The sequence below is a fragment of the Salmo trutta genome, chromosome 14, assembly GCF_901001165.1.
Source record: "Salmo trutta chromosome 14, fSalTru1.1, whole genome shotgun sequence".
NCBI classification, from domain to species: Eukaryota; Metazoa; Chordata; class Actinopteri; order Salmoniformes; family Salmonidae; genus Salmo; species Salmo trutta.
In genome coordinates this window covers 2,597,824-2,619,220 of record NC_042970.1, presented here as the reverse complement: position 1 = coordinate 2,619,220, position 21,397 = coordinate 2,597,824, and the positions used below count along the sequence as shown (strand labels likewise).

Below are 21,397 nucleotides of genomic sequence, written 5' to 3'. Positions count from 1 at the left end.
CAGTAGTAGGCCTGATTACCAACAATGATGAGATGGCCTACAGGGAGGAGGTGAGGGCTCTGGGAGTGTGGTGCCAGGAAAATAACCTCTCACTCAACGTCAACAAAACAAAGGAGATGATCGTGGACTTCAGGAAACAGCAGAGGGAGCAGCCCCCTATGCACATCGACGGGACCGCAGTGGAGAAAGTGGAAAGCTTCAAGTTCCTCGGCGTACACATCACTGACAAACTGAAATGGTCCACCCACACAGACAGTGTGGTGAAAGAGGCACAATGACGCCTCTTCAACCTCAGGAGGCTGAAAAAATTTGGCTTGGCCCCTAAAACCCTCATAAACGTTTACAGATGCACAATTGAGAGTATTCTGTCGGTCTGTTCACCCCACTACCATCCAGAAGGTGAGGTCAGTACAGGTGCATAAAAGCTGGGACCGAGTGACTGAAAAACAGCTTCTATCTCAAGGCCATCAGACTGTTAAACAGCTTCTATCTCCAGGCCATCAGACTGATAAACAGCTTCTATCTCAAGGCCATCAGACTGAAAAACAGCTTCTATCTCAAGGCCATCAGACTGATAAACAGCTTCTATCTCAAGGCCATCAGACTGAAAAACAGCTTCTATCTCAAGGCCATCAGACTGATAAACAGCTTCTATCTCAAGGCCATCAGACTGATAAACAGCTTCTATCTCAAGGCCATCAGACTGAAAAACAGCTTCTATCTCCAGGCCATCAGACTGTTAAATAGTCATCACTAGCCGGCTACCACCCAGTTACTCAACCCTGCACCTTAGAGGCTGCTGTATACATAGACATGGAATCACTGGTCCCTTTAATAATGGAACACTGGTAACTTTAATAATGTTTACATATTGCTTTACTCAATTCATATGTACAGCATATACTGTATTTTAGTCAACGCCACTCCGACATTGCTCGTCCTAATATGTATATATTTCTTAATTCCATTATTTTACTTTTAGATGTGTGTATTGTTGTGAATTGTTAGATATTACTGCACTGTTGGAGCTAGGAACACAAGCATTTCGCTACACCTGCAATAACATCTGCTAAATATGTGTATGTGACCAATACAATTTGATTTGATTTCGTGTGAAAAGGGTCTGAGTGAACAGGAAGTTAGACATTCTAATAGCAGGATATTACTGGTATTTACTTTGAGTATAGAAGGATATTATTGGTCATACCTTGGGGGAGGAGCTTACATACCTTGACGTCAGAGGGGAGGAGCTTTGGCTTCTTGGATGGCTGGATTGCTTCTTTGATGTTTGACAGGACTGGCAGGGAGAGAAGAGAGAATCAATCAACAAACTATCCAATCACAAGAGAGAGTCAAATCAACAACTTGCCAATCAGAAAAGACCATCAATCAACAACTAGCCAATCAGAAGACAGGGCTACTCTATCACAATCTCAATAAACCTAAGGTGAACTTTAATAGATTTACTGCAGTATTGTGACAAAGAAATAAAAACAGTGCCTTTGGAAAGTATCCAGACCCCTTGACTTTTTCCACATGTTGTTACGTTACAGCCTTATTCTGAAATGGATTAAACTGTTTTCTAATTTAAATGAGAACTGAAATATCTAATTTACATAAGTATTCAGACCCTTTACTCAGTACTTTGTTGAAGCACCTTTGGCAGCGATTACAGCCTCGAGTCTTCTTGGGTATGACGCTACAAGCTTGGCACACCTGTATTTGGTGAGTTTCTCCCATTCTTCTCTGCAGATCCTCTCAAGCTCTGTCAGGTTGGATGGGGAACGTTGCTGCACAGCTATTTTCAAGTCTCTCCAGAGATGTTCGATCGGGTTCAAGTCCTGGCTCTGGCTGGGCCACTCAAGGACCAAGGACATTCAGAGACTTGTCCCGAAGCCACTCCTGCATTGTCTTTGCTGTGTGAAGGAGGATCAATGGAAACAGGATGCACCTCAGCTCAATTTTGAGTCTCATAGCAAAAGGTCTGAATATTTACGTAAATAAGGTATTTCTGTTTTCGCTTTGTCATTATGGGGTATTGTGTGTAGATTGCTGAGGAATTGTTTTTAAAATAAGGCTGTAAAGTAACAAAATGTGGAAAAAGTATGTTATGCAAAGCTAGAAACTGTGAAAAAGCTTTTCTTGGCTGAAATATGTAGTGGTGTGATATAATCTTTTGCAAATATATAAATTAGCATAACTTGCCGCATTTTAGCTGCCCAATCGTAGTAAATTCTACCTGAAGGAAGTATTGACTTTCAAACAGAAAGTAGAAATTCTCTAGGACTAGATTAACAAAGGGATAATTGGTAAACAATAGGGTGTAGTGTGTCACCAAGTCCTGAAGTAATGTTCCAGGGCACTCAGGTAAAACATTGCCAACATTCGCAGTATTTGAAGCCACTGAGCTGCCCATTGTGGGGCATTTTACCTGACGGTAATATTTACGTTCAAACAGAAAACTTACAGGATAAGTCTCTCTTTTTCCTCCTGATGGGGAACTCATCGATCTTCAACTCTCCTTCGTCAGACACGTACTCATACTCGTCTCTCACCGGCTTGGCCTTGTCCTCCTTTAGGTTTTGTAACGAGCCGAACACACTGGAGTTGGTCTGGGGCTTCAGCTTAGAACTGAGAGAGAGAGAGAGAGAGAGAGGGGGAGAGAGAGAGAGAGAGAGAGAGAGAGAGAGAGAGGGAGAGAGGGAGAGAGGGAGAGAGGGAGAGAGGGAGAGAGGTAGAGAGGGGGAGAGGGGGAGAGAGGGAGAGAGAGAGAGAGAGAGAGAGAGAAAAACATACACAGATTAACCCTTTACACTGGTGGGAACTGGTCTATATGGATGAGGCTAAATTGAACATTTCCTTACAGAATAAATATGAAAAGCATAACCATGGTGGCAATTGAAAGGGAACAGTTTGGAGATTATGGGAAAATGATTAGACCAAAGTTGAGGACACAACTATACCCATGGCCCAAGACTGAATCTAAACACTACACTGTTGATGTTATGTGCATTTTACATTTACTGTACTTTACTCCACATTCGTTTATAACAAAATCTGAAAATACTCTACTTAGTAACATCATAAGAATATTCCTGGAAAATGTGGAGAAGGTGCAACATAAGACAAGAAAACGACATGGGTTTGGGTGAGCAGACGCAATAGTGACTCCAATTAGAAACACACTTTACGACACAGAGAAGTCTCCTTCTAGAAGATGCTTTATGACAGAGAGCAGTCTCCTTCTAGAATATGCTTTATGACAGAGAGCAGTCTCCTTCTAGAAGATGCTTTATGAATTAAGAGTCTCCTACTAGAAGATGCTTTATGACACAGAGCAGTCTCCTTCTAGAAGATGCTTTATGACTCAGAGCAGTCTCCTTCTAGAAGATGCTTTATGACTCAGAGCAGTCTCCTTCTAGAAGATGCTTTATGACTCAGAGCAGTCTCCTTCTAGAAGATGCTTTATGACACAGAGCAGTCTCCTTCTAGAAGATGCTTTATGACACAGAGCAGTCTCCTTCTAGAAGATGCTTTATGACACAGAGCAGTCTCCTTCTAGAAGATGCTTTATGACACAGAGCAGTCTCCTTCTAGAAGATGCTTTATGAATGAAGAGTCTCCTACTAGAAGATGCTTTATGAATGAAGAGTCTCCTACTAGAAGATGCTTTATGAATGAAGAGTCTCCTTCTAGAAGATGCTTTATGAATGAAGAGTCTCCTACTAGAAGGTGCATTATGAATGAAGAGTCTCCTTCTAGAAGATGCATTATGACACAGAGCAGTCTCCTTCTAGAAGATGCTTTATGAATGAAGTCTCCTACTAGAAGGTGCATTATGAATGAAGAGTCTCCTACTACAAGATGCATTATGACTCAGAGCAGTCTCCTTCTAGAAGATGCTTTATGAATGAAGAGTCTCCTTCTAGAAGATGCTTTATGACACAGAGCAGTCTCCTTCTAGAAGATGCTTTATGACTCAGAGCAGTCTCCTTCTAGAAGATGCATTATGAATGAAGAGTCTCCAACTAGAAGGTTCTTTATGACTGAGAGAAGACTCTCCAACTAGAAGGTGCTTTATGACTGAGAGAAGACTCTCCAACTAGAAGGTGCTTTATGACTCAGAGCAGTCTCCAAAAAGAAGGTGCATTTTGACTCAGAGAAGTGTCTCAACTAGAAGGTTCTTAATGACTCAGAGAAGAAGAGTCTCCAACTAGAAGGTGCTTTATGACTCAGACAAGTGTCTCCAACTAGAAGGTGCTTTATGACTCAGACAAGTGTCTCCAACTAGAAGGTTATTTATGACTCAGAGAAGAGTCTCCATCTAGAAGGTGCTTTATGACTCCTTCAACAAGAAGGTGATTTATGACTCAGAGAAGAGTCTCCAACTAAAATGTTCTTTATGATCCAGAGAAGTGTCTCCAACTAGAAGGTGCTTTATGATTCAGAGAAGAGTCTCCAACTAGAAGGTTCTTTATGAATCAGAGAAGAAGAGACTCCAACTAGAAGGTGCTTTATGACTCAGACAAGTGTCTCCAACTAGAAGGTGCTTTATGATTCAGAGAAGAGTCTCCAACTAGAAGGTTCTTTATGAATCAGAGAAGAAGAGACTCCAACTAGAAGGTGCTTTATGACTCAGACAAGTGTCTCCAACTAGAAGGTTTTTTTATGACTCAGCGCAGTCTCCAATTAGAAGTTGCTTTATGACTCAGCGCAGTCTCCAATTAGAAGGTGCTTCATGACTCAGAAAAGAGTCTCCAACTAGAAGGTGCATTTTGACTCAGAGAAGAGTCTCCAACTACAAGGTGCTTTATGACTCAGAGAAGTGTCTCCAACTAGAAGGTGCTTTATGACTCAGAGAAGGGTATCCAACTAGAAGGGGCTTTATGAGTCAGAGAAGGGTATCCAACTAGAAGGGGCTTTATGAGTCAGAGAAGAGATTCCAAATAGAAGGTGCTTTATGAATCAGAAGAGTCTCCAACTAGAAGGTGCTTCATGACTAAGAGAAGAGACTCCTACCAGAAGATGCTTTATGACTCAGAAAAGAGTCTCCATTCATTTGAAAGCTTGTTCTATTGCCAACATGACTAGCTAAGTTAGAAAATATATATCTTACAGTGTTAGGCTTTCACAAGGCACTTTAGAGAAACAGATGGTAAAGAAAGGAGTCCTAATGAGTGCATTCAGGTGCACGTTCCGCAGCAAAATGTTCTTCACAATAGATATAAAGTACATAGGTTCATTCTGTTCAGAACAACCCAGGGTATGACGCCATGTCATCTGGTAACTGTACATCAAACATAGTGATCATAAACGTTGACAATGTGAAGTGAATATTTGGACTCACTGGTTATAATTATAACCATCAACGTCTCACCATTCAAAATACAGTCCTCTTTATTTACAGCATGTCCCTCTCTCAGATAACAAAACAAATGGCACAAGTTACCCAATTAGCAGGAGGGATGGGGGCAACTACTTGTCACGCATGGTGCTCAAGTTCAGACCAGCTGTCAGTCAAAACCCATACAGCGCTGTGAAGCGCAGTGCCTGAGCTCTGACGTCATGTACAGCATGTTACCGTAACGCCACTGTGTTTATACAGCATGTTACCGTAACACCACTGTGTTTATACAGCATGTTACCGTAACACCACTGTGTTTATACAGCATGTTACCGTAACACCACTGTGTTTATACAGCATGTTACCGTAACACCACTGTGTTTATACAGCATGTTACCGTACACCACTGTGTTTATACAGCATGTTACCGTAACACCACTGTGTTTATACAGCATGTTACCGTAACACCACTGTGTTTATACAGCATGTTACCGTAACACCACTGTGTTTATACAGCATGTTACCGTAACACCACTGTGTTTATACAGCATGTTACTGTAACGCCACTGTGTTTATACAGCATGTTACCGTAACACCACTGTGTTTATACAGCATGTTACCGTAACACCACTGTATTTATACAGCATGTTACTGTAACACCACTGTGTTTATAATCTGCCATTTTGAGTAAAACACTTTACAGGATGATAAGAATGTGAATTCACATTAACGATGGATAGGTCTCACTCTCTCCGAGGACAGATGCATCTGTCTCACTCACACTCACACACACACACACACACACACACACATTTAGGTGACAACCACATTGCTCCAGTATACAGTGCTTACCCTAGTAACTTCTTGTGTGTCATCGAAAAGGCAAACTTGTCTTTGTTACCAGACAGTGGCGTTCTCTCAAACTTGTGCACTTCAGTTTCCATCTTCAATAAGGAATCTGGTTTACTGTTCTGTAATGGACATGAACAACAAACAATCACTTTATGTCATACACTGGCAGAAGGACAGACAACAGGTGTAGAACAAGGTGTAGAACACGGTGTAGAACAAGGTGTAGAACAATGTGTAGAACAAGGTGTAGAACAAGGTGTAGAACATTTAGAGCACGGTGTAGAACATTTAGAACACAGTGTAGAACAAGGTGTAGAACACAGTGTAGAACAAGGTGTAGAACACGGTGTAGAACAAGGTGTAGAACCCGGTGTAGAACAAGGTGTAGAACAAGGTGTAGAACCCGGTGTAGAACAAGGTGTAGAACACGGTGTAGAACAAGGTGTAGAACAAGGTGGAGAACCCGGTGTAGAACAAGGTGTAGAACAAGGTGTAGAACAAATGTGTAGAAAATGTATTGTGAGTGAGACATGCATCTGTCCTTGGAGAGAGTGAGACCTATCCATGACTCTGATGAGATAACCCCGATGACCCTGATGAGAGGACCCTGATGAGATGACCCCGATGACCCTGATGAGAGGACCCTGATGAGATGACCCCGATGACCCTGATGAGAGGACCCTGATGAGATAACCCCGATGACCCTGATGAGAGGACCCTGATGAGATAACCCCGATGACCCTGATGAGAGGACCCTGATGAGATAACCCTGATGACCGGACCCTGATGAGATGACCCTGATGAGATAACCCTGATGAGATGACCCTGATGAGATGACTCTGATAACCCTGATGAGATAACCCTGATGAGATGACCCTGATAACCCTGATGAGATAACCCTGATAACCCTGATGAGATAACCCTGATGACATGACCCTGATGAGATGACCCTGATGAGATAACCCTGATGAGATAACTCTGATGAGATAACCCTGATGAGATAACCCTGATGAGATGACTCTGATGAGATGACCCTGATGAGATAACTCTGATGAGATAACTCTGATGAGATAACCCTGATAACCCTGATGAGATGACCCTGATGACCCTGATGAGATAACCCTGATGAGATAACCCTGATGACATGACCCTGATGAGATGACCCTGATGAGATAACTCTGATGAGATAACTCTGATGAGATAACCCTGATGACCCTGATGAGATAACCCTGATGAGATAACTCTGATGAGATAACTCTGATGAGATAACCCTGATGACCCTGATGAGATAACCCTGATGAGATGACCCTGATGAGATGACCCTGATGAGATGACCCTGATGAGATGACCCCGATGACCCTGATGAGAGGACCCTGATGAGATAACCCTGATGACCCTGATGAGATGACCCTGATGAGATGACCCTGATGAGATAACCCTGATGACCCTGATGAGATGACCCTGATGAGATAACCCTGATGACCCTGATGAGATGACCCTGATGAGATGACCCTGATGAGATGACCCTGATGAGGTAAAACATTAAGGACACCTGCTCTGACCAGGTGAATCCAGGTGAAATCTGATCCCTTATTGATGTCACTTGTTAAATCCACTTCAATCAGTGTAGATGAAGGGGAGGAGACAGGTTAAAGAAGGATTTATAAGCCTTGAGACAATTGAGACATGGATTGTGTATGTGTGCTATTAAGAGGGAGAACGGGCAATACAAAAATATTTAAGTGCCTTTGAACGGGGAATGGTAGTAGGTGCCAGGTGCACCGGTTTGTGTCAAGAACTGCAACGCTGCTGGAAGTTTTCATGCTCAACAGTTTCCCGTGTATATCAAGAATGGTCCACCACCCAAAGGACATCCAACCAACTGGACACAAATGCTAACAGTTTTTTTTGTAACCAGTTTACATTCCAGAACACCATGTGAACGATCCTTGGCATCGCGCTCTATGTTTTGGAAAGAGAGCCATAAAAGTAAACACAATAAACAAGAATTGTAAAACATCACTAAAATGACCACAAAAAGTAATAACACTAATAATTACAGGAGTTTACTTCAGAGTCATTAAACTACGGGATTTATGCCACAAACCACCACATATTACACTTTTTTTGTCTATACAGTTATCAGGCAAGGTACAATCTGATGGGAGTCCATTTGACTAAAACGAATCCGTCTTTAGTTGGAAGCTGGATATCATATGTCCCAATACACACGTTTCAGTCCCTGAATCCAGTGAATTAGATGGAAGCTGGATATCATATGTCCCATTACACACACGTTTCAGTCCCTGAATCCAGTGAATTAGATGGAAGCTGGATATCATATGTCCCAATACACACGTTTCAGTCCCTGAATCCAGTGAATTAGATGGAAGCTGTGGTTTGAGCCAATTGACCGTAAACATTTTTCTGTGCAAACACTAACAGTACCTTTAACATGCATATTTATTTTTTTACCTTCTAGGTTACACGTTATTACCCTCAAGAAAATTAACATTGGTTCCAGTGGTTACTCAATGTCTAGGATTGTCTTCACTTTTTTTTATTTTTATGTCCAGAATAACTTTATCCCAGAATAAATATGTGTGGTCTCCTATTGGTCCACCTCCCCTCCAACATAACGCTGAAATCTTTTGGACCAAATGTCAATATCAAGAAAGTTGTTCTAAAGTATGTAATCTTCCCTTTCCAGGAAAACTCCCTCCACACTGGGCTACTAGTGCATTTGTGACTACTTTCACATATTCTCTCCAATGATTCATCTTCTATCACCACATTCATTTCTAGTTCCCATTTTCCTTTAACATCCTGGGCGTGTTCAGATTCATCTCTAAACCTTTCAGATAACTTAGCCATCTCTTTTTGGCTGTTATTTCACCTTCCAATATGTTTATGAAATATTGCTCAACACTGGATGGTGATATTTAATGACCTCCCATTCCTTATGTTTCATTAAGTAGTGTCTTATCTAAACATACCATTCCTTATGATTCATTAAGTAGTGTCTTATCTAAAACACGTCATTTGCAGGTAGATCAAATTGGGTTTGGAGCTGAGTAAAATATTTGAGGACATTCCCTTTAAAATGCCGGTTAATTGTGATCGAACCTTTTTCTGCCCATCTACTAAAGCCTCTGTCCATTATGGATGGCTTAAGGTCGGCATGGCTAGTCATTTACATGGCCCTTGAGAGCGATTTTGGCATTTCCTGTTTTTTCATACTGCTGTCCATACCTTCAGAGTGTATCTTACCCATTCATTCTTCCATATAACTTTCCTCCAATGCAATTGGCCTAAAAGGAAGCGGTATATTTCTGGACATGAACGTTGCTCAATTTGTACAGACCCAAAGTCTTGTTTAATCCAAGCCACCAAAGCTTAATTGCGTGGCCCAAAAAGTATATATTTTAATTGGGTAAACCCAGGCCACCTTTATCTTTGGGTAAAAATAGAAACTTTGAGTCTCACTCTAGGTCTCTTGTTTAGCCATATGAATTTAGAAAGAAGCTTATCCAACATCTTCAATGTAGACACAGGGACTAGAATGGGTAATGAATGAAATAGAAAGAGCAATCTGGGTAATATATAAATGATTACCCTTTCCACCCTTTAGAGAGCAGCAGAACTTCCCATCACAGTAAATCTGTCTTAATCTGTGAGATCAGTTTAGCAAAGTTTCTTGAGTAAAGATGTGATATGTAAGGTGTTAAAACAATACCCAAATATGTAAACCCTTGTCTAGACCAATGAAAAGACACGTCTTTATTCAACTGAGATAGACAATTTCCTGAAATCATTATAGCTTCTGAGTTTGCTTCATTGACGTTAAACCTAAACACTTCTTCAAAGCACCTCAAACAGTGGAAGAGTTCTGGGACAGAGGATAAGGGATATTTTTTATGTTGTTCTCTGTAACTGGCCGTGTCATTTCCTCAATCTGGTTCTCTGTAACTGGCCGTGTCATTTCCTCAATCTGGTTCTCTGTAACTGGCCGTGTCATTTCCTCAATCTGGTTCTCTGTAACTGGCCGTGTCATTTCCACAATCTGGTTCTCTGTAACTGGCCGTGTCATTTCCTCAATCTGGTTCTCTGTAACTGGCCGTGTCATTTCCTCAATCTGGTTCTCTGTAACTGGCCGTGTCATTTCCACAATCTGGTTCTCTGTAACTGGCCGTGTCATTTCCTCAATCTGGTTCTCTGTAACTGGCCGTGTCATTTCCTCAATCTGGTTCTCTGTAACTGGCCGTGTCACTTCCTCAATCTGGTTCTCTGTAACTGGCCGTGTCATTTCCTCAATCTGGTTTGTTTCTGGCAGTGTCACTTCGGCCCCCTCTTCCTCTGATCATTTAGAAGAGATATAAATTAGACAAAAGGGATCAAATTTTTCTAGTTGATGGTTTTGTTCTGATTAATCGTAAAGGTCTTTATAACATCAAGTTTACAACATTCCTAGATTTATCTTGAGATATATTGGACTGTGGTCTGATAAAGTTATAGGTTCAAAGATGCATTCCTCTACTTTACGTAAATACTGCTTGGATATACAAAAGAAGATTCTAGATCATTCATCATGGCAGCCAGGAATTTAGATTATAGATCATTCATCATGACAGCCAGGGAATTAGATTCTAGTTCATTCATCGTGGCAGCCAGGGATTTAGATTCTAGTTCATTCATCATGACAGCCAGGGATTTAGATTCTAGTTCATTCATCATGACAGCCAGGGATTTAGATTCTAGATCATTCATCAGGACAGCCAGGGATTTAGATTCTAGTTCATTCATCATGGTAACCAGGACTAAAGATTCTAGTTCATTCATCATGACAACCAGGGATTTAGATTCTAGTTCATTCATCATGACAGCCAGGGATTTAGATTCTAGTTCATTCATCATGGCAGCCAGGGATTTAGATTCTAGTTCATTCATCATGGCAAACAGGGATTTAGATTCTAGTTCATTCATCATGGCAGCCAGGGATTTAGATTCTAGTTCATTCATCGTGGCAGCCAGGGATTTAGATTCTAGTTCATTCATCATGACAGCCAGGGATTTAGATTCTAGTTCATTCATCATGACAGCCAGGGATTTAGATTCTAGATCATTCATCATGACAGCCAGGGATTTAGATTCTAGTTCATTCATCATGGCAACCAGGACTAAAGATTCTAGTTCATTCATCATGACAACCAGGGATTTAGATTCTAGTTCATTCATCATGACAGCCAGGTCCCCTCCAACTATAACCAATTAAAGTCCCCACCAACAATAACCTGTTAAAGTCCCCTGAACAATAAGCAATTCAAATCCCCTACTACAATAAGTAATTAAAGTCCATGCCAACAATAACACATTTAAGTAACCTCCAACCATAACCAATTAAAGTCCACTCCAACAACAACCAATTAAAGTCCCCTTCAACAATAACCAATTAAAGTACCCGCCAACAATAACCAATTAAAGTCCCCGCCACCAATAACCAATTAAATTCCCCGTCAACAATAACCAATTAAAGTCCCCGCCACCAATAACCAATTCAAGTCTGCTCCAACAATAACAAATTAAAGTCCCCTCCAACAAAAACAAATTAAAGTCCCCTACAACAATAACTAATTAAAGTCACCGACACCAATAACCAATTAAATTCACCGCAAACATTAACCAATCACAGTCCCCAACAACAATAGCAAATTAATGTCTGTTCCAACATCAACATCAGCCAACTGACACTTACTCTTGAGTTGCTGACTTGTTGCACCCTCGACAACTACTATGATTATTATTATTTGACCATGCTGGTCATTTATGAACATTTTAACATCTTGACCATGTTCTGTTATAATATCCACCCGGCACAGCCAGAAGAGGACTGGCCACCCCTCATAGCCTGGTTCCTCTCTAGGTTTCGTCTTAGGTTTTGGCCTTTCTAGGGAGTTTTTCCTAGGGAGTTTTTCCTAGCCACCGTGCTTCTACACCTGCATTGCTTGCTGTTTGGGGTTTTAGGCTGGGTTTCTGTACAGCACTTTGAGATATCAGCTGATGTAAGAAGGGCTATATAAATACATTTGATTTTGATTTGATCAACCAATTAATGTCCCTGCCAACAATAACCAGTTAAAGTCCCCTCCAACAATAACCAAATAATGTCCCCAACAACAATAACCAATTAAAGTCCCCACCAACACTAACCAATCAAAGTCTATTCCAACAATAGCCAATTAAAATCCCTGCCAACAATAACCAATTAAAGTTCCCTCCAACAATAACCAATTCAAGGCCCGCCAACAGTAACCAGTTAAAGTCCCCGCCAACAATAACCAATTAAAGTTCCTGCCAACAATAACCAATTAAAGTCCCTGCCAACAATAACCAATTAAAGTCCCTGCCAACAATAACCAATTAAAGTTCCTGCAACAATAATTATCCAGTTAAAGTCCCCTCCTACCTTAAACAATTAAATTCCCCTCCAACAATAACCAATTCAAGTCCCTGCCAAAAATAACAAATGTAATTCCCTTCCAACCATAACCAATTAAAGTCTGCGCCAACAACCAATTAAAATCCCTGCCAACAATAACCAATACAAGTCACCGCCAACAATAAGCAATTAAAGTCACCGCCAACAATAACCAATTCAAGTCCCAAACAACTGTAACCAATTAAAGTCCCAAACAACTATAACCAATTAATGTCCCCTCCAATAATAACCAATTAAAGTCTATTCCAAAAATAACCGATTAATGTCCCCTCCAATAATAACCCATTAAAGTCTGCTCCAACAATAACCAATTAATGTCCCCTCCAATAATAACCAATTTAAGTCCCAACCAACAATAACCAATTAAAGTCCCCGCCAACAATAACCAATTAAAGTCCCTACCAACAATAATGTTGGAGGGTACTTTAATTGGTTATTGTTGAAGGTTAGGGTTAGGGTTGGGTTAGGGTTGGGGGTTAGGGTTGGGGGTTAGGGTTAGGAGCTAGGGTTAGAGGATAAACGAACATGGAACACATAAAACATAACCAAACAAACTAAAGCAGTGTTCCCTCTAAAAAACAACTGGTTGTCTCAAATAAAATAAACCAGCCCCCATTGACATATGGGCAGAGAGCTGTGACTTACCTGTCTCTCTGGGATAAACACTCTGTATTGATGCAACGACCCAAATAGTAAAATCCTCGTCTTAGGAAGTTGCTGCCCGAACCTGCGCCCGACCCACTGAACTTACTAGATGTTGGAACATTGCTGTGGGGATTTGCTTCCAATCAGCCACAAGAGCATTAGTGAGGTTTGGCACTGGTGTTGGGCGATTAGGCTGGCTCGCAGTTGGTGTTCCAATTCATCCCAAAGGTGTTTCATGGGGTTGAGGTTAGGGCTCTGTGCAGGCCAGTCAAGTTCTTCCACACCGATCTCGACAAACCATTTCTGTATGGACCTCACTTTGTGCACAGGGGCATTGTCATGCTGAAACAGGAAAGGGTCTTCCCCAAACTGTTGCCACAAAGTTGGAAGCACAGAATAGTCTAGAATGTCATTGTATGCTGTAGCGTTAAGATTTCCCTTAACTGGAACTAAGGGGCCCAAACCATGAAAAACAGCCCCAGACAATTATTCCTCCTCCACCAAACATTACAGTTGGCACTACGAATTCGGGCAGGTAGCGTTCTCCTGGCATCCGCCAAACCCAGATTAGTCCGTCGGACTACCAGATGGTGAAGCGTGTGGACTACCACTTCACGGCTGAGCCGTTGTTGCTCCTAGACGTTTCTTGTTGCTCCTAAACGTTTCCACTTCACAATATCAGCACTTATAGTTGATCGGGGCAGCTCTAGCAGGGAAAAAAATTGGCAAACTGACTTGTCGGGAAGGTGGCATCCTATGACGGTACCCCGTTGAAACCCACTGAGTTCTTCAGTAAGGCCATTCTGCTGACAATGTTTGTCTATGGAGACGGTATGGCTGTTTGCTCAATTGTATAAACCTGTCAGCAATGGGTGTGCCTGAAATAGACAAATCTACTAATTTGAAGGGGTGTCCACATACTTTTAGTGTAGTACTAGTTAACAGGTTTCCATTTGGGTCGGAGCTGTCTTCAAGCTTGTTTTCCGGTTCATGACATCACTGGCAACCCGAGTTCAGCCCATGTGGACACCAATGCTTCTCATAGTTGTGTCCAGTTGGCTGGATGTCCTTTGGGTTGGTGGACTATTCTTGATACACACGGGAAACTGTTGAGCATGAAAAACCCAGCAGCGTTGCAGTTCTTCATGCAAACCGGTACGCCTGGCCCCTACTACCATTCCCCGTTCAAAGGCACTTCAATATTTTGTATTGCCCATTCTCCCTCTGAATGACACACATACACAATCCATGTCTCACTTGTCTCAAGGCTTATAAATCCTTCTTTAACCTGTCTCCTCCCCTTCATCTACACTGATTGAAGTGGATTTAACAAATTACATCAATAAGGGATCATAGATTTCACCTGGATTCACCTGGTCAGTCTATGTCATGTGCCCAATATTTAGTACACTAAATATATATTCTGGTCTGTGATGACCTTACCCTACCTTCCTCCCTCCCCCTGTATCTATCTACATATCTATCTACCAGGGCCTCCAGTCTAGCTAGTTCCAGTCTTGACTACAGACAATCCAAAACGGAACACTTTGGCTTACAGGTTTCGATGAAACTAAAGCCGACTAATGTATTCCGTTCCCCCCTCCAGAACCCATCCCCTGGGAATCAGCTATAATGACATAACAGCCTCCTTAGTGTAGAACTGCGTCCCAAATGGCACCCTATTCCCTATATAGTGCACCATGTTTATAGTAACCTCATGGGGCCCTGGTCAAAAGTAGTGCCCTATATAGGGAATAGGGTGCCATTTGGGGCACCCAACAGCAGGACTCCCAGCAGATGTGAATGTTGTGCAGAGGACATAGTTGTGAGGACCGAGCCTGTTGGCTGGGCCCAGGTTCTAGAAGCTTTAAACAGTCCAGCCTGTTGGCTGGGCCCAGGTTCTAGAAGCTTTAAACAGTCCAGCCTGTTGGCTGGGCCCAGGTTCTAGAAGCTTTAAACAGTCCAGCCTGTTGGATGGGCCCAGGTTCTAGAATCTTTAAACAGTCCAGCCTGTTGGCTGGGCCCAGGTTCTAGAAGCTTTAAACAGTCCAGCCTGTTGGCTGGGCCCAGGTTCTAGAATCTTTAAACAGTCCAGCCTGTTGGCTGGGCCCAGGTTCTAGAAGCTTTAAACAGTCCAGTCTGTTTGTTTAGCTGATCTATAGTGTGTTAATTACATTTTTCTGTTGGACCTCAGCTTCTCAGCTTTAATTGAACAGAACGACTTGCATACTTGTTTTAAAAAGCTTGAATCTGCTTTCTCTTTATGTTGAAGCATCATTATCATGTCTACTTTGCTGTTTTAAAAGCATGCCTAGACAGCCTCGACTCAAACTATTATGTATCCTACATTATATTAACCTTTACTATCTGTTCTGTACCTTACCTAACTGAAACTGTTCTGTAGCGTACCTTATATTTCCACTTGGCTTCCGCCTGTTTCTTGTTCTGTTCTCGGATCTCAGTCTTCTCCAAATCGTTGTGCTTACAGGTCTCCGACATGCTCAGGATGTTGTTAGCCGCCTGGGGGAGCAGGGAGCATCAGTTGGAGAAATGCCTGCACACCCTCCAAGAGGAGGGTTGACCACCCCTGATGTAGAGATGTCGAGCACGACTGGTCCAGTCATGTTATACATGGTAAAGGTTGCCTTGCCCCTCTTGGGCTGGTCCATCTTGACCGACACGTAAATATGGTTAAAGGGACATTTGTAAAATGTTCAACTTCATCTTCTCCAGCACCACCCCAACATTAACATACAGTACCGGCCTCAAGGTTTACAGCACAACTACTCATTCAGGGTTTCTTTATTCTTACTAGTTTCTACATTGTAGAATGCAAAGCTGTCCTCAATGCAAAGGGTGGTTATTTGAAATTAAAATACATTTTGATTCGTTTAACCCTTTTTTTTCTCTTCATAGTTTTGATGTCAGACTATTATTCTACAATGTAGAAAAATAGTAAAAATAAAGAAAAACCCTTGAATGAGTAGATACTCTGAAACTTTTGGCCAGTAGCGTATGTGAAAATGTTTTATAGTAAAAAAGATAAAGGAAGATAAGTGTTTTTAAATGACATCATCTGACAAATACTAAACAATTACTAGACAATTACTAGACAAGTACAAGACCATTACAAGACCATTACAATACAATTACAAGACAATTACAAGACAATTACTAGACAATTACTAGACAAGTACAAGACCATTACAAGACCATTACAATACAATTACAAGACAATTACTAGACAATTACTAGACAATTACTAGACATGTATCTTCCTTTTACTAGAAAACATAGAAACACACTATCACATATGTTGATATTGGAGTGGTGCTGGAGATGATGAAGTTGAAAAATGTTTAAGTTTCCCTTTAAACAGGGTATTAGAAGTGAATAAGTTATGGTTGTTATTGCTCTCACCTTGCCCCCCATCTTGCCCTTCTTGGGCTGGTCCATCTTGCTGAGGATGTCCTTGGCGTGAGACTCCAGAGCTGCCAGGCTGGAGGGCTTCGACGGAGGAGGAGGAGGAGGAGGAGCAGGGACTTCCTTCTCTTTCTTTCCTTTCTTGTTCCCTCCCTCCTTCACTTTGGGGACCTTGGGAGGTTTGGGGGCCTTGGGCATCTTGGGCGGCTTGGGTGGTTTGGAGGCCTTCTTCCTGGCTGGTTTTTCCCGGAGAGGAGGGGAGGGAGAGGGGACGCTGGAGGGGGAAGCAGGGTCCTCAGGCTCTGACGGGGCAGCAGGAGGTTCCTCCACTGGGGCCTTGCTGCTCGAATCACTCTTAATGGCTTTAGCTGCGTTCTGAACGACAACAACACAATGACATGGTCATTTATCCAAAGATACTCACTTTACTAATGTCACTCTGAACCACGACAACAGTCTGAGCTGTCACTCTGAGCTGTCACTCTGAGCTGTCACTCTGAGCTGTCATTCTAAGCTGTCACTCTGAGCTGTCACTGAGCTGTCACTCTGAGCTGTCACTGAGCTGTCACTCTGAGCCACGACGACACTCTGAGCTGTCACTCTGAGCTGTCACTCTGAACCACGACAACAGTCTGAGCTGTCACTCTGAACCACGACAACAGTATGAGCTGTCACTCTGAACCACGACAACAGTATGAGCTGTCACTCTGAACCACGACAACAATCTGAGCTGTCACTATGAACCACGACAACAGTCTGAGCTGTGAGTTCATAGGACAGTTAGTAACCCAGTTCACTACAACACCCATGATGCAGTTCAGATACAGTTGAAGTCAGTAGTTTACATACACCTCAGCCAAATACATTTAAACTCTGTTTTTCACAATTCCTGACATTTAATGCCAGTAAAAATTCCCTGTCTTAGGTCAGATAGGATCACCACTTTATTTTAAGAATGTGAAATGTCAGAATAATAGTAGAGAGAATGATTTATTTCAGCTTTTATTTCTTTCATCACATTCCCAGTGGGTCAGAAGTTTACATACACTTAATTATTATTTGCATTGACTTTAAATTGCTTAACATGGGTCAAACGTTTCGGGTAGCCTTCCACAAGCATCCCACAATAAGTTGGGTGAATTTTGGCCCATTCCTCCTGACAGAGCTGGTGTAACTGAGTCAGGTTTGTAGGCCTCCTTGCTCACACACGCTTTTTCAGTTTTGCCCACAAATGTTCTATAGGATTAAGGTCAGGGCTTTGTGATGGCCACTCCAATACCTTGACTTTGTTGTCCTTAAGCCATTTTGCCACAACTTTGGAAGTATGCTTGGGGTCATTGTCCATTTGGAAGACCCATTTGCGACCAAGCTTTAACCTCCTGATTGATGTCTTGAGATGTTGCTTCAATATATCCACATAATTTTCCTCCCTCATGATGCCATCTATTTTGTGAAGTGCATCAGTCCCTCCTGCAGCAAAGCACCCTCACAACATGATGCTGCCACCGCCATGCTTCACGGTTAGGATGGTGTTCTTCGGCTTGCAAGCCTCCCCCGTTTTTCCTCCAAACATAACGATGGTCATTATGGCCAAACAGTTCTATTTTTGTTTCATCAGACCAGAGGACATTTCTCCAAAAAGTACAATCTTTGTCCCCATGTGCAGTTGCAAACCGTAGTCTGGCTTTTTTATGGTGGTTTGGAGCAGTGGCTTCTTCCTTGCTGAGCGGCCTTTCAGGTTATGTCGATATAGATACTTTTGTACCTGTTTCCTCCAGCATCTTCACAAGGTCCTTTGTGGTGTTCCGGGATTGATTTTCCCAACAAAGTACGTTCATCTCTAGGAGACAGAACACGTCTCCTTCCTGAGTGGTATGATGGCTGCGTGGTCCCATGGTGTTTATACTTGCGTACTATTGTTTGTACAGATGAACGTGATACCTTCAGGCATTTGGAAATTGCTCCCAAGGATGAACCAGACTTACGGAGGTCTATAATAGTTTTTCTGAGATCTTGGCTGATTTCTTTAGATTTTCCCATGATGTCAAGCAAAGAGGCACTGAGTTTGAAGGTAGGCCTTGAAATACATCCACAGGTACACCTCCAATTGACTCAAATGATGTCAATTAGCCTATCAGAAGCTTCTAAAGCCATGACATCATTTTCTGGAATTTTCCAAGCTGTTTAAAGGCACAGTCAACTTAGTGAATGTCAACTTCTGACCCACTGGAATTGTGATACAGTGAATTATAAGTGAAATAATCTGTCTGTAAACAATTGTTAGAAAAATGACTTGTGTCATGCACAAAGTAGATGTCCTTACCGACTTGCCAAAACTATAGTTTGTTAACGAGACATTTGTGGAGTGGTTGAAAAAAACGAGTTTTAATGACTCCAACCTAAATGTATGTAAACTTCCAACTTGAACTGTATAGGTTATGTCTGTACTGTTAATGTCAGATATACTCTATGTATCTCTCCAACAACAACAGGCCATTGGAACCCTGGCCAGTAGAATACATCAGTACAGTACAGAGCAGGCAAGGACAGGGCAAGGTGGCGTTGAGCAGGGGAGAGTCGTACCTCTGAGATCCTGATCTCCTTGGCCAGGTCCTTGATAAGCTGAGTGGGCTTCATGTTCTCTGGAAGCTCATCCTCATGTTCTAACAGAGCCTGGTGGAGAGACCCGGTACATGAAACACAGTCAGGAGGAGAGACCCGGGACATGAAACACAGTCAGGAGGAGAGACCCGGGACATGAAACACAGTGAACAGAGCCTGGAGGAGAGACCTGGTACATGAAACACAGTCAGGAGGAGAGACCCGGTACATGAAACACAGTCAACAGGGCCTGGAGGAGAGACCGGGTACATGAAACACAGTGAACAGAGCCTGGAGGAGAGACCCGGTACATGAAACACAGTCAACAGGGCCTGGAGGAGAGACCGGGTACATGAAACACAGTGAACAGAGCGATAGTAGCTTTAGTAGCAGCTGATATTGGTAGACAGGTCATCACGAGACTGTGTGACGCTTACTCTCTAAAGACTGTGGAAAGAAAGAAAGAAGGACAACGGGACATATTGTCCATTATAAAGGTGGAATTTAGGGTGTATAGGTGGAAGTGATGGGTGAGGTAACAAAAGTGACCTGTTTTTTGGTCCAAGCTCTAAAAGCTCCGTTGATGATCTTAGCTCCGTGGACCAGGTAGGCAGCTGGTTGCTTGTTGGACTTGTGTAAACCTGCAACAAGACAGAATACTGTTAGACAGCAGGTCTTTTAACCTCAAAAGGACAAACTGTTCAAATAAAGGCTAAATTAATTGGATTCTGTTCATTCACTGTGAGAACACTGATTGAGTTGAAGACTCATTTTTCATAAAAGCCTCTTTCTACTGTAAGAGAGCTCCTCCCTCTAGCCTAACTGTTGTCAGTGAACTAATTAACCAATCAAAACATCACGTTTCAGAGAGCTCCTCCCTCTAGCCTAACTGTTGTCAGTAAACTAATTAACCATTCAAAACATCACGTTTCAGAGAGCTCCTCCCTCTAGTCTAACTGTTGTCAGTAAACTAATTAACCAATCAAAACATCACGTTTCAGAGAGCGCCTCCCTCTAGTCTAACTGTTGTCAGTAAACTAATTAACCAATCAAAACATCAAGTTTCAGAGAGCGCCTCCCTCTAGTCTAACTGTTGTCAGTAAACTAATTAACCAATCAAAACATCACGTTTCAGAGAGCGCCTCCCTCTAGTCTAACTGTTGTCAGTAAACTAATTAACCAATCAAAACATCACGTTTCAGAGAGCTCCTCCCTCTAGTCTAACTGTTGTCAGTAAACTAATTAACCAATCAAAACATCACGTTTCAGAGAGCTCCTCCCTCTAGTCTAACTGTTGTCAGTAAACTAATTAACCAATCAAAACATCCCGTTTCAGAGCCCTGTCACCATACATTTCATACACAGACAGCAGGGAAATATACATTTACATTTTAGTCATCTAGCAGACGCTCTTATCCAGAGCGACTTACACTAGTGAATACATACATTTCATTTCATGCATTTTTTTTGTACTGGCCCCCCGTGGGAATCGAACCCACAACCCTGGCGTTGCACACACCATGCTGGCGTTGCAAACACCATGCTCTACCATCTGAGCCACAGGGAAGATATAAATCTCTGTTGAAACTGAATTCACTCTGGTTTAATAACAGAAAACATCTGATTAGACCAGTAAACTCCTGGAAGATGTTACTGCAAGCTGAAGGCCGTTTAAATCAGACACATGCCTCTCCCCCAATCCCTCCCAGCCTGCCTCCCTCCCTCCCTCCCAGCCTGCCTGTCTCCCTCCCTCCCTCCCTCCCAGCCTCCCTCCATCCCAGCCTGCCTCCCTCCCTCCCTCCCAGCCTGCCTCCCTCCCTCCCTCCCTCCAAGCCTGCCTCCCTCCCTCCCTCCAAGCCTGCCTGTCTCCCTCCCTCCCTCCCAGCCTGCCTCTCTCCCTCCCTCCCAGCCTCCCTCCCTCCCTCCCAGCCTGCCTCCCTCCCTCACTCCCAGCCTGCCTCCCTCCCTCACTCCCAGCCTGCCTCCCTCCCTCACTCCCAGCCTGCCTCCTCCCTCCCAGTCTGCCTGTCTCCCTC

The 21,397-nt window shown here is 42.6% G+C and overlaps 1 protein-coding gene across 1 annotated transcript in view; it reads right to left on the bottom strand.

Moving 5' to 3' along the window:
- Window positions 1–21,397, bottom strand: part of phf2 (PHD finger protein 2) — a 138,773-nt gene that overhangs the window by 21,952 nt on the left and 95,424 nt on the right. Inside the window, exons 10-16 of the mRNA XM_029774208.1 lie at window positions 19,911–20,002; window positions 19,344–19,433; window positions 16,758–17,135; window positions 15,747–15,857; window positions 6,197–6,315; window positions 2,468–2,631; window positions 1,230–1,297 (exon numbers count right to left, since the gene is read on the bottom strand). Of these exons, the coding sequence (XP_029630068.1) occupies window positions 1,230–1,297; window positions 2,468–2,631; window positions 6,197–6,315; window positions 15,747–15,857; window positions 16,758–17,135; window positions 19,344–19,433; window positions 19,911–20,002 (1,022 nt within the window). The remainder of the gene's footprint in view (window positions 1–1,229; window positions 1,298–2,467; window positions 2,632–6,196; window positions 6,316–15,746; window positions 15,858–16,757; window positions 17,136–19,343; window positions 19,434–19,910; window positions 20,003–21,397) is intronic.